The sequence below is a fragment of the Bombyx mori genome, chromosome 2 (genome assembly GCF_030269925.1).
Source record: "Bombyx mori chromosome 2, ASM3026992v2".
Lineage (NCBI taxonomy): Eukaryota > Metazoa > Arthropoda > Insecta > Lepidoptera > Bombycidae > Bombyx > Bombyx mori.
This window is the reverse complement of record NC_085108.1, coordinates 3,000,469-3,017,884: the sequence shown is the minus strand read 5'-3', so window position 1 is coordinate 3,017,884 and position 17,416 is coordinate 3,000,469. Positions and strand designations below refer to the sequence as shown.

Genomic DNA, 17,416 nt, shown 5'->3' with positions numbered 1-17,416 from the left:
CTAATATGACACCAGAAGCCAAAGCTGCAAAAAGCTTCGAAGTCGTCGTGGCCTAAAAGATAAGACGTCCGGTGCATTCGTGTTGAAGCGATGCACCGGTGTTCGAATCCCGCAGGCGGGTACCAATTTTTCTAATGAAATACGTACTCAACAAATGTTCACGATTGACTTCCACGGTGAAGGAATCGTGTAATAAAAGTGAAACCCGCAAAATTATAATTTGCGTAATTACTGGTGGTAGGACCTGTTGTGAGTCCGCGCGGGTAGGTACCACCGCCCTGCCTATTTCTGCCGTGAAGCAGTAATGCGTTTCGGTTTGAAGGGTGGGGCAGCCGTTGTAACTATACTGAGACCTTACCACTCAAGGTGGGTGGCGCATTTACGTTGTAGATGTCTATGGGCTCCAGTAACCACTTAACACCAGGTGGGCTGTGAGCTCGTCTACCCATCTAAGCAATAAAAAAAAGCTACAAAAAGGAGAGTTTTTGTTTTCAAAATCAGCCTCAAAAATCAGTCCACCGCTCCATTTACCTTCAAGTTTATGCTATTTCTTTGAATGGCTTTAATAGCTTCGATACAATATACCAATTTCAAACGATGAAGTCGTGATACAAGATGGTTTGATAATAAAATACAAATTTTGCAGTAATTTCTTTGTAGTTTTGGCGAGTCATTAACATTATTTTACGCAATCCAAAGCATAAAGTACCTAATCGAAATGTCGGAAGTAATAGAGTGATAGTCATAAATGCGAACTTAAACCATAAAATTTGTTTAATTACGTGTCCTTGGAGTTCCTTAAGTACAAAAAAGATCTGTCTGATATATGTTAAAACAAATTGCGAAATATAGTTAAACTATTATCTATCTATATATATAAAAATGAAACCCGTTTTCCGTTGTCACGACATAACATGAAAACGGCTTGACCGATTTGGCTAATTTTGGTCTTGAATTATTTGTGGAAGTCCAGAGAAGGTTTAAAAGGTATAAAAATATGAAAATTCTCGGAATTAAATAAAAATAACAATTTTGTTTTCCCTTTGAGGTGTCCCCCGTCGGACGGATTCCTTTTGTTTGTTTTAAGTTTATTCTATATAAAAGTTTAGGTCTTTTATTTATCGATTGAAGCACTACGAAGTCTGCCGGGTCAGCTAGTTAAAAATAAATTATGAGTTCCAAGTTGGGAAAAAATGGTTTTAGGGAGAGAAGGATAAAATGTTCACGCAGAATTGTTTTTTTTTTTAATTGTTGCAAATTTTAATAATACGTTTTTATATGTGAATTAGCTGTATCACAATATTGGTCATTTAAAACGTAATTTATGTACGGCTGGCAATAAAATCTAAATATAAAGGAATTTTGTTAAAAAAAGATGTAATTCAATTTTCCAATTCAGTCATTTCTTAATTGGTTCGTGTAATGTTTTTAGTCGCGTTTGTTTTATAGAAGCTCGCGAATCTCCGGCCAGCCTTGGTTAATCGTTGATACTCGCTGCTTCTACACGACAACGCTCGACCTCATGCGACAGACGGTCTCTAGACTACAAGAGCTAGGGTCAGATATTGCATTATTGCATATTGAATAAAGTTCGGACAATTTTCTGTTTTTTTTTTTATTGCTTTGATGGGTGGACGGGTGCGATTAATGGCCCTATACGGGGCGCCCCTGTGGGGCCAGTCCCTGGCCGTGGTGGTGGCGAAGCTGCTGCAACGACCGCGACGCACCATCGCGGTCAGGGTCATCCGTGGCTATCGCACCATCTCCTTTGAGGCGGCGTGTGTACTGGCTGGGACGCCGCCTTGGGTTCTGGAAGCGGAGCCGCTCGCCGCTGACTATCAGTGGCGGGCTGACCTTCGTGCCCGGGGCGTGGCGCGTCCCAGCCCCAGTGTGGTCAGAGCGCGGAAGGCCCAATCTCGGCGGTCCGTTCTGGCGTCATGGTCCAGACGGCTGGCTGATCCTTCGGCTGGTCGTAGGACGGTCGAGGCGATTCGTCCGGTCCTTGTGGATTGGGTGAATCGTGACAGAGGACGCTTCACTTTCCGGGTCACGCAGGTGCTCACTGGGCATGGTTGATTCGGTGAGTTCCTGCACCGGATCACAGCCGAGCCGACGGCAGAGTGCCACCATTGTGGTTGCGACTTGGACACGGCAGAGCATCGCTCGTCATCTGCCCCGCATGGGAGGGGTGGCGCCGTGGCAAAAATAGGAACCGACTTGTCGTTGCCAAGTGTTGTGACATCGATGCTCAGCGACGACGAGTCGTGGAAGACGATGCTTGACTTCTGCGAGTGCACCATCTCGCAGAAGGAGGCGGCGGGGCGCGTGAGAGACGCACAATCCCGCCGCCGTCGAGCGGGAGCCAGGGAGGCGGATCTCGCCCAAGCCCTGGCCGTCTATGTTTTTTGGTTCCCCCTCACAGGTCGGTCTGGGGACCGGCGAGGGGGCCTAAGAAGACGACGTGCAAGCTGCTCTGCACGCGTTTTACGCAAAAGCATCCAGGTGATGGAAGGCCGGCTATCCTCGACCCACACTGGTTCTGGCCCAGCGGGGTATTCCGTAGGGTAACCCACTCTAACCGGCGGCATCTAGGCGGGCTTCGGACAGCCTTCCGACCGAGAGGGCTGGTGGTCGTGGCGCCGACGACCGCCGGTCCGGCGTCCCGAGGGGGAGGGTGATGGGAGAGATGTGCTCCGCACTAAACGTTTTACTTTCCCCCCTTTGCCTTTTCATGAGTTCGTTGAGAACTCTTCGTTGTCATCGATGAGTTCGACGAGGACGGTGACGGGTGCTTGACATCCCTAAAAGCACCGAGGGTGAATCCGGGGATCCGACAAGACATGGTTCGGGCGACGGCGGCGTTTCGTTGCCCCGTCGCGATCGAATAAGCTCAAACGGTAGCCAAGCCTATTGTTTTATCTCAACACTTAGGTACAGCCTATACGCCTGCGGGCAGCTTTGGGATCGGCTTATTCTATTCTGTATGCTGGGTGTGGTAGAACAGTGTTGACCTTGGAAACCCCCCCTACTAAGGTCTAAGCCCGGGCAGAGATCGGACGTCGGGTGAGAGAGTGCAAGGGTTATCGTTTGGTGGGCAGGACTCTAAAACATCCCATCAACCTTCGAAAAATTACGAGTTTTCGTCAGTTAACCTTTTCTCTGATGAGTGAACGATTTTGCAGTCCATCTGGGGTTAAGTGGTCACTGTAGTTCGTCTATCAACCACCCCATCTTGAGAACGGAGTTCCAAGTCTCCGTTTTTACAGTACATCCGTTGCCCCGCCCTTCAAACCGAAACGCATTACTGCTTCACGGCACAAATAATCAGGGTGGTAGTAACAAGTGCGGACTCACAAGACGTCCTACCACCGCTTTAAAGATAGACTCTGATTTGCGTCCAAATCGGCGCGTCTTGGGTCCCCACAGACCTATAGTTTACAAGATATCTTCAGAGATGCCATAAGTGTACATAATGCTTACGAATTGCGCAGTGCTTATAGCGATAAAAGGATTCTCTAACCACACGGGCGGAGCGGCTGGTATCTGGTAGTTGTCTACATACGGCCTTATTATCGAAGAAGGAAACCTCATGTAGTTCCGAGGGTGTAATCCCTTGCTGGTCCTTATTGACGTTTGAAGTTTTCGGGTTACGTTATAAAAAAAAAGGGAGGGGATTTTAATAAAGTGCTGTGAAGCACAATGATTGCCCCAAATTATTAGAGATAGACAACAGAACGTTAAAATTCTTTCAGTCTTCTTTCGTCCGGTCTTCTACCGTCTTCTCCTAAGTGATTGCTTTTCGTTTTGCACAGTTTTCGTGAGTTTTAAATATAGCTAAAACTAATCGACCATTGAAACTTTAAAGTATTCGAAATTTTGGAAACAATCTAATGACAGTAACAAACGCGAGGCTTAAGCCGTAAAAGTAGCTTTCATTATGTATAGATTAGTGTGCTTTGTGGCAGACTAATCTATACTAACTAGAGGTCCCGCGGTAGTCGAAATTCGACTATAATTAATTGGTATTGTAAGTTTGTACACTATTATGATTGTATTTTATACTTCTATAATCACAAATTTTGCCAAGACTACACTATAAAAAATATTAACAAAGACAAACAATATTTAATCTATTCTCAATTTGACAACAGACGTCAAGAACAAAAGTTTGACAATAAATAGTAGGTATGCATGCGTGTGTGCGTCAAATAAATGGTATGTAGTTGTGTAATGTTTTCTTTATTGATTTAATGTATATTTTATGCATTATTTAAAAAAAAATTAGCTTTGTGCACTTCTTCTCTGTATTCTCTATAAGTATGGAAAATTTCATACTCATCCGTCCGCGCAATTTTCGTAAAAAGGGATACAAAGTTTTTGCTTCACGTATTAATATATTACTAATACTAATATATAAATCTACAGTGGTTTTTACACGGGTGTTCCGTTACAAGTACTTAATGAACCATGCATCCGACTAACTTGAAGCTTGGTATCCATGTAGAAAATACATGTATTTAATGGATAGGCTAATATTTATATGAGTGTTGGACTCCCTAATAATAATGACAATAAATAATAATGTTCATTTTAAATGCCCAGCGAAACGGGCGAGTACGGCTAATATAAAATCAATGCAAATGAAAAACGTCCAATATATGAATGATTAACAGCTGAGAGTATCTCTTCCAGAGAATCATCAAGTGGACATGAATCAACTAAGGAAATAAATTAACCGCGGTGTGCTTACCGAATGAAAAAACATGATGTATACTACATATACAGGGTGTCCATTAAATCGCACGAAATACTGCGGGGGGTGACAGCTTGGGTCAATACCTATCAAAACAACACAATATACCTAGTCAGGTCATAAGTATTGTCACACATTAAAAACTTTTCTTTTAGAATGCTGGCCACAAAAAAGTTTATTGAATTCGAATTTCGAATTGTTCATGAAAATAAAAATGTATACTTTTAGAATTTTACTCATTACACAAATATGGAGTGGACGCTTAAAGAAGACCGTGTTGCAGTTATTGCGTTGCATCGTTGCGGTTACGCGCCAATTAAAATTTTTAACATACTGAAAAATTTGAATATAACTAAAAGATTCGTTTATCGTACCATCAAACGATACAATGAAGACTCTAGTGTAGATGACAGGTCAAGAAGTGGTCGCCCTCGGTCTGTTAGGACTCCAGCAGTGATAAAAGCTGTGAAGGCGCGAATTCAAAGAAATCCCAAACGTAAGCAGAAACTGTTGGCCCTTCAGATGGGGTTAAGCAGAACCACGGTGAAAAGGGTGTTAAATGAAGACTTAGGGCTTCGGGCATATCGAAGAAAAACAGGACATCGTTTGAATGCTCGTCTAATGGACCTGAGACTGAAGAGATGCCGCGCTTTGTTGAAGCGGTACGCGGGAAAAAAATATCGGAAAATTCTTTTTTCGGATGAAAAATTTTTTACCGTAGAAGAGAGCTACAACAAACAAAATGATAAGGTGTACGCACACAGTAGTGAAGAAGCGAGCAACCGTATTCCGCGTGTCCAGCGAGGTCATTTTCCATCCTCGCTCATGGTAGGGTTGGGAGTTTCTTATTGGGGCTTAACAGAGGTACATTTTTGTGAGAAAGGTGTAAAAACGAATGCAGTTGTGTATCAAAATACAGTCCTGACGAACCTTGTGGAACCTGTTTCTCATACCATGTTCAATAACAGGCCCTGGGTATTCCAACAAGACTCGGCGCCAGCTCATAGAGCGAAGAGCACACAAGACTGGCTGGCGGCGCGTGAAATCGATTTCATCCGGCACGAAGACTGGCCCTCCTCCAGTCCAGGTTTGAATCCGTTAGATTACAAGATATGGCAACACTTGGAGGAAAAGGCGTGCTCAAAGCCTCATCCCAATTTGGAGTCACTCAAGACATCCTTGATTAAGGCAGTCGCCGATATTGACATGGACCTCGTTCGTGCTGCGATAAGATGACTGGCCGCGCAGATTGAAGGCCTGTATTCAAAATCACGGAGCTCATTTTGAATAAACTTTAGTGTCATAAGAATCTATGTTTTGTTAAGTTCATTTTGGTATATGAATGGTTACATAATGAATAAACTTGTTTCAATTATTTTACATTAAACATGTGACAGAATTTATGACCTGACTAGGTATATTCAGCAAAATCTTAGGGAATTACAGTTTTACAAAACTTTCCCAAACATCGTAATATCTCTACCTTAAAACAGATTTTTAAGCATCTCGTAATGAAAAATTCCTTTTCTAGTATTTTTTATATCAGATTATTCGTGAATAGTTACTTTAGCCATTGATGAGTCTGCATGTGACTTGGAGATGTATGGAAATGGTAGTGCAAGGTAGAGGGGAAAGAGGTCGACCAAAGAAGACATGGATGGAGTGTGTGAATGACGATATGAGAGAGAATGAGGAGTGAGTGTTGAGATGACGGCTGATAGAAGAGAATGGAAGAGAAAATTTAGCTGTGCTGAGCCCACCTACTGGGATAAGGTGGAGGAAAAAAAAGAAGACCTATTTCTGGCCTTATAGCCGTGCTAAGGGTGGGCATTTAATTAGAAACACCTGGTCTTATGTCCAGCAGTGGGCAGATAAAGGCTGATGATGATGTATCCGGTCGCTCGTAAGTTATAGTTATAAGGTGTCCACTAATGTTTGTAGTAAATGTTACGGGAATGAATAATTTAATCTAAAATAGAATACCTATACAAAAAAAACAACAACAACAATAGTAGCTGGCAGTTTTGTTAAATAATCAGGAACAGAGTTTGACTTGCGCCCTAAAATAGAAATTTAATTTTTTAATTAAACTTGACCACAGATTATGTAGGTTGTGATCAATTTATCTCTGAATCTGGTAGCAGATTGGGGAGCTTTCAGCGCTGTGGATAATTTGAAGGAACAATACATAGGTTTTTGGTCGATATTAAATCTCCTCCTCCTTGTATCGTCTCCTTGCGAAGGGTCGTGATCATCATGTTTAGACAGGATTTTATTTTTTATGTTATTTATTTCCAGCGTTTCCAATTATTAGCAGCACGAAGGGCTTGGTGGAATGGGTTTTTTTTTATTGCCCTTGTAGGCAGACGAGCATACGCCCCACCTGATGGTGAATGGTTACCGTCGCCCATGGACTTCAGCAATGCCAAAGGCAGAGCCAAGCCGCTGCCTATCGCTTAATACTCTCCACAAGCCTCGTTTCAAGAAGGACATGTCACAGCGCTCGGGAAACACCGTGGAGGGGAATTCATTCCAAGGCCGGATGGTACGTGACAAAAAAGACCTCTGGAAACGCACTGTCGATGAACGCAGCGGTTCCAGATAATATGGATGAACTCTGCTCTGAAGGCAGGAGGTGCGATGATAAAAAGGAGAGAGAGGGATCATCTAGTTTCTAGTAGTTTCTAATGTGGTGCGGATTTGATCAAACCACCTTGTCATGCTGCGCCCGCGCAGTCCCTTTCCCTAGATCTTCCTTGTCACGAATGTTCTAAGCTATCAGGTATGTTCAGAGCAATATGATCGCAGTACTCGCCATTATAATAAATCGGTATTAAGTAAACAGAGATATAAAATTACAAACCTACCTGTTTGTTGGAAATCGCTTCTAGCATCCACATATTCGTGGGCTTCGTCAGCCGTCGAGCTTTCGACGTCCACGTGCTCTTCGCTACCGTCGCTGCGGTCGTCATCATCATTATCAACATCAAAAGAGTCTATATTAACTTTAAAAATGTGTCCGCCATCTTTATTTTGCGCATTCTCTACACTTTCGTAAGAGCCTTCACGGTTCGCATTCCCTTGAAACTTATTAGCTAGAAGACTGTCAATTGAGAATGGTAGCCTGTTATTGTCGGTTTTATCGAATTTCCCATCGTCGTTTTCTTCGTTCGTACTAATTTCGAGATTCATTTTTGGCGCGAAAACTGAACGAACCTAACCAATAAAATTGCACTTTTTCTCGTATTCTTTTGATGAAGCTGATCTTTCGTTGCTTTCACGAGACAGCGGACATCATTGTAACACTGTTGCACACGATAAACTGAGTTTCCTTACGCGCACCACGGATTGCTTGCTGTAAGATTGAAAATCGCGTATCACCACACAACAGGACTGTCAGGCGCGTTCTGAACGAACGCAATGAAGATGAAAAGCGCAAACGAATGGGCGTATAGACGAACTAAAATTCATTTTGTTTAACGTTTAACCCAAAACGCACCCTCAAACTATGTGTAATAAGGTCGGGAATCATTCGTGACGCGTTAAACGATGCAAATAGCTCCCGATGATTTCGTACCGAAAATATAATTAGTCTTAAACCAATGAGAGATATGTGGGCGGGTCTGGGACGCGGCGGATGCGCTTGCTTCGAACCCGACTTTCGGTTCTTGAGCGCTCCTGACAAATGTTCGTCCTCATTAATCGAGATAATAATTTAGTTTGTCTTCTTAATTGGAAGCGTCACGTGTTCACGAACAGTCAAAGATGTGTGCGACGCTATTTGTTGATTAATTAATACGTTTGTAGAGACAGAGATAGAGAGAGAGAAAGAGAGTACCTATACCTAGTTTATGGTACACCAAAAAACAATTAACAAAGAAAAACAATCGGGTATCATTGTTTAATAGACTTATCCTTAAAAGTCGTCTCCTGTAGATGTGCCAATTGTTTTCCTCTTGAGAAATTCTGAAAAGATACGTCAAGTATGTCGCAATTTACTATTATTGAAATTAAGCATTAAGATCTATGAAAAAAGATATCGTAAGCATTTTATTAGACAATGAAGAAAAATATATTGGTACGTAGGGATTTACGGTAGATCTATACCTACAAAGTTTATAATTAATGATTTTGGCAACTGATTTTTTTTTTATACAAAAATAAATGCAATTCTTTACTATTTAAAAAAAGGTTACATTCCTTGAACAACTTATTGAACGTTTAAATATGGATTAAGAGATTAAAAAATTTAAAATTTAAACCATTGTTTAAATAACCTAGTGTACTTAAATCTTGTTCTTTTTTTTGTATTCATTCAATGACATTTCACATCGAGCCATATTGTACTAATATAGGTCTATGTATTGTCCGCATTACATATTTCAATATTTGTCAAATACGTCATTAATATTTATTAAATTTAAACGAATGATTCTAATAACTTAAGCAATAAATTATCGGGGCCAAAAAAAAAAAAAAAACGGCTCACGTCGCTTTTCGTTGTAACCGACATATTTTGTCATAATTAGGCGCGGTGGCGCTATGTTCTGGTTTTTTTTTTCTTCTTTTTAATTTTAAATTATCTTAGGCTGTTCATTTGACAATTATGAAATTTAAAGAATGTGGTTCTGTAGCGTATTTTTTTTTTCTTTGCTTTAAATTGGCAAAAGAAGTTTAGTTCATAGATATCACAATTTAGAAAAGCTGCTGGTAACAGGCAAGACCTGAGGAAGAAGAACTGGTGGTAGGACCTCTTGAGAGTCCGCACGGGTAGGTACCACCACACTGTCTATTTTTGCCGTGAAGCAATTAATACGTTTCGGTTTGAAGGGCGAGGCAGCCGTTGTAACTATACTGAGACCTTAGAACTCATATCTCAAGGTGGGTGGCGCATTACGGGTAGTTTTTTATCACCCTGTAGAACTGTCACTCAAACTTTAGGTGGCGGCATTGTTGTTGGTGTGCTGCGGTGACCCACTGAGTTTGGATGCCGTAGTAGATGCAATGGAGCACTGCTCTCGCTAACTCAGTTGCTGTTTCATACCCTTTTAGGCTGAGTGCCGTGAGCTTTTCCACCTTTCTTTTATAGGTTCCTGTAACCACTTAGCACTAGGTACATTCAGCCAGTTAGGTACCTACATTCAGCCATGGGAGCAATTAAAAAAAATCAAATGTGATTAAATAGAGCGTGCAGTTATTTAAATATTCGTGGGACCCTGAAACAATATCAAAACATCGTCGAGTCTCCATTTTGCTTTGCATGCGCAACTGGACTGCTTTGTGAGGGCTTTATTGGTTGCGTGTGCGAACTTACACGTTTGAATTTTTTTGTTGTCTTATTAAACTTAAATCGATGAACCGGCTCGGAGATGAGTGGTTACCGAATCGGGGTCATCGATCGGACCATCCCTACGTTTTTTTTTTATTGCCCTTGTAGGCAGACGAGCATACGACCCACCTGATGGTGAGTGCTTACCGTCGCCCATGGATTTCAGCAATGCCAGGGGCAGAGCCAAGCCGCTGCCTACCACTTAATACTCTCCACAAGCCTCGTTTGAAGAAGGACATGTCATAGCGCTCGGGAAACACCGTGGAGGGGAGCTCATTCCATAGCCGGATGGTACGTGGCAAAAAAGATCTCTGGAAACGCACTGTGGATGACCGCAGTGGCTCCAGGAACTCTACTCCGGTGGCAGGCGGTGCGATGGTAAAAACGAGATGCCGGTATCATCTCGAACAATTCCTCAGAGCACTCAAATTAAACTTAAATCGATGTTACCGAATCGGGGTCATCGATCGGACTATCCCTACGTAAAGGTTGCGCGTCGATTGATTAGCCCCCTCCCCTAGTTTTGGGAGGAAAGCGGTGTAATAAGCCAACGTCCTCAGCAGATCAGCACAGTAAGCGAGAGAGATTAAACAACTCTCCGAAATATTTCTTCTTCTACTTCTTGTTCTTCCTAGCGTTTTCCCGGTCCAGTGTCAAGGTCCACTTTCCTACATAAAATCCTCCACTTTGCCCGACCTCAGAATCCTTCTGGGTAAGGTTATTTGGCTTTTCTTCCATATCCGCCTTTACCACATCAAACCAGCGTTTCTTGAGCTCACCGCGGGATCTTAGACCTGGTAGGTAGATATTGGGGCATCTATTCTCCGAAATACTGTATAGGTGAAATTCAAATCAAACAATCTTCTGCTGCTGACGATCACTGATATTGCAGCATTGGCAAGACATGACGGTGTTGTAGAATTTTTTTTTGTAAAATAAGTAAAATAAAATTTATCTTTTTTTTTTTATTGCTAAGATTGATGGACGAGCTCACAGCCCACCTGATGTTAAGTGGTTACTGGAGCCCATAGACATCTACAACGTAAATGCGCCACCCACCTCGAGATATAAGTTCTAAGGTCTCAGTAAAGTTACAACGGCTACCCCACCCTTCGAACCGAAACGCATTACTGCTTCACGGCGGAAATAGGCGAGGTGGTGGTACCTACCCGTGCGGACTCCCAAGAGGTCCTACCACCAGTGAAAAATTAAAATGTTAAAAATTATAACAATTTTCGTGTTGCCGAATAGCAACACTGTTGAGCAATGGCAGTAGTGGAGACGTGACATTATAAAAAAGGCGGTAGTCTGAAAATACGGCAGAAAAAGCGGTGTGTGGACTTTTTGGCGGGAACGCGAGGAGTGAAGTTGTGTGATTTGTTTTATTTTGTCTATTTGGTGTTTCTTCGGGTTTAAATGTGTAATAATGGTGGTTTATTAACTGTTAAATATCTGTGAAAGTGCACAAATGTGGGAAAATGAAACAAAACCGCTGGACGTAACTTCTCGGGATCCTCCAAAAAGTCCACTAAGAAAATCTCAGTAAATAACCACCATTTTACATAGATTATATTCCATCCTATATCATCTCATCTCATTTCATTTAAGTTCATCCCAGTTGATTAACGTCTCAAATTAATCATCTTCATTTCATTTCATATTATCATTTTTCATAACAATAAGAATATAGGTAAATTAAAATAAGACGTGACTTAAAGGTCTTAGTTACCAAGTCATAAAATCCCTTAAAAAAAAATTGCAGTAGTGGATACGTGACATTATAAAAAAGGAGGTAGTCTGAAAATACCGCAGAAAAAGCGGTGTGTTCTGTAGTGAGCACATATCTAAAGATTGTACAGATAAAGCAATACAGAATTAAGCGAACTATTAATTGCAATCTGTGTATTTATTTCCTGGCTTTAGAAGCTAAGTCAACAGTATTAGTACATCAATTTAGGTATGAAAAATTAAAGTCTCTTTTAGTCAAAAAAAGGAAAAGTACGCTTTCGGTCTCTTTTAAATCAAGTGCATACCTTAAAGTATTAAAATTGAAAAACTAAAAAATTTCAATTCTTCAATTACACTTTTTGGAGTTTACAAAAAAAAAACAAGAATTCTGGATTAAGCCATTTCAATTGTAAAGGTGCGTTATATTTTTTGAATTAAAACACGTAATATTATAGTTTTAAAAAAAAAACTATCTCACTTCACTCTGTTTAAGACTGCTATATTCGTATCATTTCCACTTCCTACACTAGAACTATTTCGGTTAGTTTCTAACAATAGCTTGCTGTTTACAGGTTGACACTTTTTGGACTTCTCCCGTATACAAGATTGTAACCCTTACCTTCATCCTCCACACTCTAGAGTCTAGATAAATGTTTGAGCCATAGATAATATACAATTAATTTAATACACTTAATTTAAAAGAGATATTTTACTACTATATACTGTCATAACTATTGTGTAACAAATGAATGAGAAGGCGCTTTTTTTTTCATCCTACCTAAGCTGATAGTCTTGAGAAGCTATTTCAGCGTAACCTTAACTAGTAGGTGAGCTCACGGGGTTTACGCGCTGAGGTTCGGGATAAATGAAAATTCTACCGAAGTACAAATTATAACTGTATTAAAACTTAGAACACTTAACGAACACTTTAAAATTCTCAATTCGCTTCTTCCGCTTCGCTTCAGGCGATCCGTTCGCTGTTTCGCTTCGAGTAGTTCCGATTACTGACTGACTGCGTGCCGTCTCTGCAACGCTTTTATAGACGAGACGAAATCCCTAGAATCGTCGAGAATATTCCACAAAAGCCTAGTATTGTGTGTTTCCGCTATCTGACAATAGATGGCATTGTACTTCTCGAGCGTTCTAGATGCTAGTAGATCCTTCGATATTCGTTCGACTATTCGGCGATAGATGGCATTACTTTTACCGGCGTAACAATAGTTTACGACACGCAACAATCTAAGAAAATACTGAACTGAAAAAACACATGAACACTATACCGTCTTCACCATAAGGGCACACGGGGCCCGTGCCTAGAGGCCCCCATTCTCAGGGGGGCCCGAAAGACCGACAATTTCTCTCACACGTTTATTCTCAAAACATTTTTGTCGGGCACAATACACTTTTTTCACAAATCAGTAATCAGAAGGTATAGGTATAGTATGACTATAATAGAAGATTTTGCTCAATAGAAATCCCGAAAGAAACCGTTATCCAAACCAAAAAACCAGCAGCATTCTAATATCATTAATAACATATTATATCATACTGTATTTGATTACCTATAATAAATGGTCTCAAAATCAGTAAAAAAATGTTATTATAATTCGCTTTTTTTACTTTCCAAAAGGGCCTCAAATTCTTGTGTGCACAAGGGCCCCATCCTAGTTTAAGACGTCCCTGCATGAACACCTATTAATTTCAGTAAGATTCAGAATTAGCATTACATTAACGTAGTAATACATATTTCGACGCTTGAAAGGCAAACGTGACTAAGCGACAATAACTGCTTTATACATAAATTGTAGGCAATAACCATATTCGATGCGCAAACAATATATATTTCTAGGTCTATTAAAATAATTTCAATCCTACAGCTAGATTCGTTAAAATAGCATTTTTTTCAGGTATTTCAACTTTAAATTAGTCTACTGTAAAGTTCACGCATTGTCGCTTAGTCACGTTTGCCTTTCAAGCGTCGATTACCTATGTATATTATTATGCAGCTTATGTTGTATTGAAAAAATAGAGATACATTCAAAAACAACATTTTTGCATTCGTTCTAAAACTATAATTCACCCTACAATGTTTATGTGAATGTAAATGGCGCCATTAGGGAAAATTTCGTAAATTCTTTCAGTTTTTGTTACCGCGGAATCATAATTGCTTTAGGTTCCGGGTTTTAATATTTGACACGTTATGTTTTTGCACGTTACGATGTTTTGTGGAACTTGCATTAATATTGAAATATTCGAAAAGTATTTCTTTGAATTCGAATTTGCTTAAAAAAAGCGCGCCATAAATCGGTATTTTATTCGACTGAATTATATTTTCTTTTTATTGCTCGATTTTATTGACGTGTTGCTAGTATCGCCAAGCTATTGCTGTGTTATAACTAGCTGTTGTTTTTCCACAATCTGGCCTTTTGTATAGTCTCAACTTTACCATATTTTCCTGTTCAACCATAGATAATAAATACACATAATTATTCAACTTCGCTAAGTTCCTTCACCCCACCGACAATCAATTATCAACATTTTTAAAAATGGCAAAATGTCGTTTGAGCTAACGCCGGTTAGTATTTCATACCTATTTCTGGTGGGTGGATGAGCTCACGGCCCACATGATGTTAAGTGGTTACCGGAACCCATGGATATCTATAACGTAAATGCCGCCACCTACCTTGAGATACGAATTCTAAGATCTCAATATAGTACGACGGCTTCCCCACCCTTCAAACCGAAACGCATTACTGCTTCACGGCAGAAATAGGCAGGGTGGTGGTACCTACCCGCGCGGACTCACAAGAGGTCCTACCACCAGTAATTACGCAAATTATAATTTTGCGGGTTTGATTTTTATTACACGATGTTATTCCTTCACCGTGGAAGTCAATCATGAACATTTGTTGAGTACGTATTTCATTAGAAAAATTGGTACCCGCCTGAGATTCGAACATCGGTGCATCGCTCAACACGAATGCACCGGACGTCTTATCGCTTAGGCCACGACGACTTCAAAACCTATAGTATGTATGAACTTGTAATATAATCTCTTTGGCTATACTATTTGTATGTGGCTGGTTTTGGTATCATTAAAAGTTTAAATTTTAAAGAAGATAACTTCAAATTCAAATTAGGAAAATGTGTGATTTTTATTATTTTTCGTACTGTCAAGATGAGTGAATCTAATGAAGAAATTCGATACATTTTAAAATTTTACTACAAAAAAGGTAAAAATACAACGCAAGCCGCCAAAAAAAATTTGCGATGTTTATGGACCTAGTGCAGTGTCTGTAAGAGTAGCACAAATTTGGTTTAAATCCGTTTTCAATTCGAAAATTTGGATGTCAAAGATGCATGTCGCTCTGGTCGTCCTGTTTCGGATAAAATTGATGCCATTTTTTTAAAAGTGGAGCAAGGTCGGCATATCAGTAGTTACGACGTAGCTGAAGAACTGGGAATTAACTACAAAACAGTTTTGGCGCATTTGACAAAAAGTGGGTACACAAAAAACTCGATATTTGGGTACCTTACGAGCTCACTGAAAGAAACCTAATGAACCATGTACTCATTTGTAATTCTTTATTACGACGTAATGAAACCGAACCATTTTTGAAGAAGCTGATTACTGGTGATGAAAAGTGGATCACGTACGACAAGAACGTGCGAAAAAGGTCGTGGTCAAAGGCCGGTCAGGCTTCACAGACAGTGGTGAAACCCGGGTTAACTCGCAACAAGGTAATTCTGTGTGTGTGTGTGGTGGGATTGGAAGGGCATTATTCATTATGAGCTGTTACCACCAGGCAAGACCGTCGATTCTGAACTCTACTGCGAACAACTGATAAGATTAAAGCAAGAAGTTGAGAGAAAACGGAATTAAACAACAGAAGGGGTGTGGTTTTTCATCATGATAATGCTAGACCTCACACATCTTTAGCCATTCAGCAAAAATTAAGAGAGCTTGGCTGGGAGGTGCTAATGCATCCACCATATAGCCCTGACCTTACACCTTCAGATTTCCACCTGGTTCGGTCTCTTTAGAATTCTTTAGGAAGCGTCAGGTTAACATCACGAGAGGACTGCCAAAACCAATTGTCGCGGTATTTTGATCAAAAGCCCCAAAATTTCTATAACAATGGTATCATGTCCCTACCTACAAGATGGCAAAAAGTTATCGAACAAAATGGTACCTACATACTTTAGTTAAATGTAAATAAACTACATTAAAAAATGTTGTGAATTTTCTTGAAAAATGCGAAGAAACTTTTCCCCGACCTATTAGTTTGTTTCGTGAAAAGTCAACCGCAGTGAAATTAAATTGGTTTAATTTTGATTGATTACATTTTTTTTTATTGCCCTTGTAGGCAGACGAGCATGCGGCCCACCTGATGGTGAGTCACCTGATGGTGTGTCCCGTCACCCATGGACTTTAGCAATGCCAGGGGCAGAGCCAAGCCGCTGCCTACCGCTTAATACGCTGCACTTTCGCTGCGATGACTGCGGGCATCGCCAATAACAGTTCTTTTTTTTTTTTTTTTTATTGCCTAGATGTGTGGACGAGCTCACAGCCCACCTGGTGTTAAGTGGTTACTGGAACCCATAGACATCTACAACGTAAATGCGCCACACACCTTAAGATATAAGTTCCAAGGTCTCAGTATAGTTACAACGGCTGCCCCACCCTTCAAACCGAAACGCATTACTGCTTCACGGCAAAAATAGGCGGGGCGGTGGTACCTACCCGTGCGGACTCACAAGAGGTCCTACCACCAGTAATTACGCAAATTATAATTTTGCGGGTATGATTTTTATTGCACGATGTTATTCCTTCACCGTGGAAGTCAATCGTGAACATTTGTTGAGTACGTATTTCATTAGAAAAATTGGTACCCGCCAGCGAGATTCGAACACCAGTGCATCGCTCGATACGAATGCACCGGATGTATTATCCTTTAGGCCACGACGACTTAAAATGGGATTGGGATTGGGATGGGACGACTTAAGATGGGTCATGAGGTTGGTCATCCCACTACGGAATAACAAACCAATCCCATCTCTGCCTACCTCCCAAATTAGGACACGTAGCAGCTCTGAATCACACATCTACGTAATCAATGAAAAAACTATTTCTTTAAAAGGCTTAAGTTTGTATTAATCTATCTATCTATATATATAAAAATGAATTGCTGTTCGTTAGTTTCGCTAAAACTCGAGAAAGGCTGGACCGATTAGGCTAAATTTGGTCTTGAATTATTTGTGGAAGTCCAGAGAAGGTTTGAAAGGTAATATTCATGAAAATGTTCGGAATTAAAAAAAATACAATTTTGTTTTTCCTTTGATATGTCCGTCGGACGAATTTTGTTTGTTTGTTTTAAGTTTATTTTATGCAAAAGTTTGTCTTTTATTTATCGATTGAGGCACTACGAAGTCTGCCGGGTCAGCTAGTCCATAATAATTAAGACCCTGTATAAATTTTATTGAATGGATCATAATAAATATTGGTTAATATACCTTCAAAAATAAATACATTTTTAAGCGTTTTACTATGATTATGGCTGCTATAGCTCTACTAAAACTGCCCAAATGTGTACAAGAAAGAAAGT

At 40.4% G+C, this 17,416-nt stretch overlaps 1 protein-coding gene across 1 annotated transcript in view; it reads right to left on the bottom strand.

The window, feature by feature from the left end:
- Positions 1-9,232, bottom strand: part of LOC101744106 (homeobox protein MSH-A) — a 29,047-nt gene extending 19,815 nt beyond the window's left edge. Inside the window, exon 1 of the mRNA XM_004933290.5 lies at positions 7,621-9,232. Within this exon, the coding sequence (XP_004933347.1) occupies positions 7,621-7,945 (325 nt within the window). The 5' untranslated portion in view covers positions 7,946-9,232. The remainder of the gene's footprint in view (positions 1-7,620) is intronic.
- Between the last annotated feature and the right edge of the window lie 8,184 nt (positions 9,233-17,416).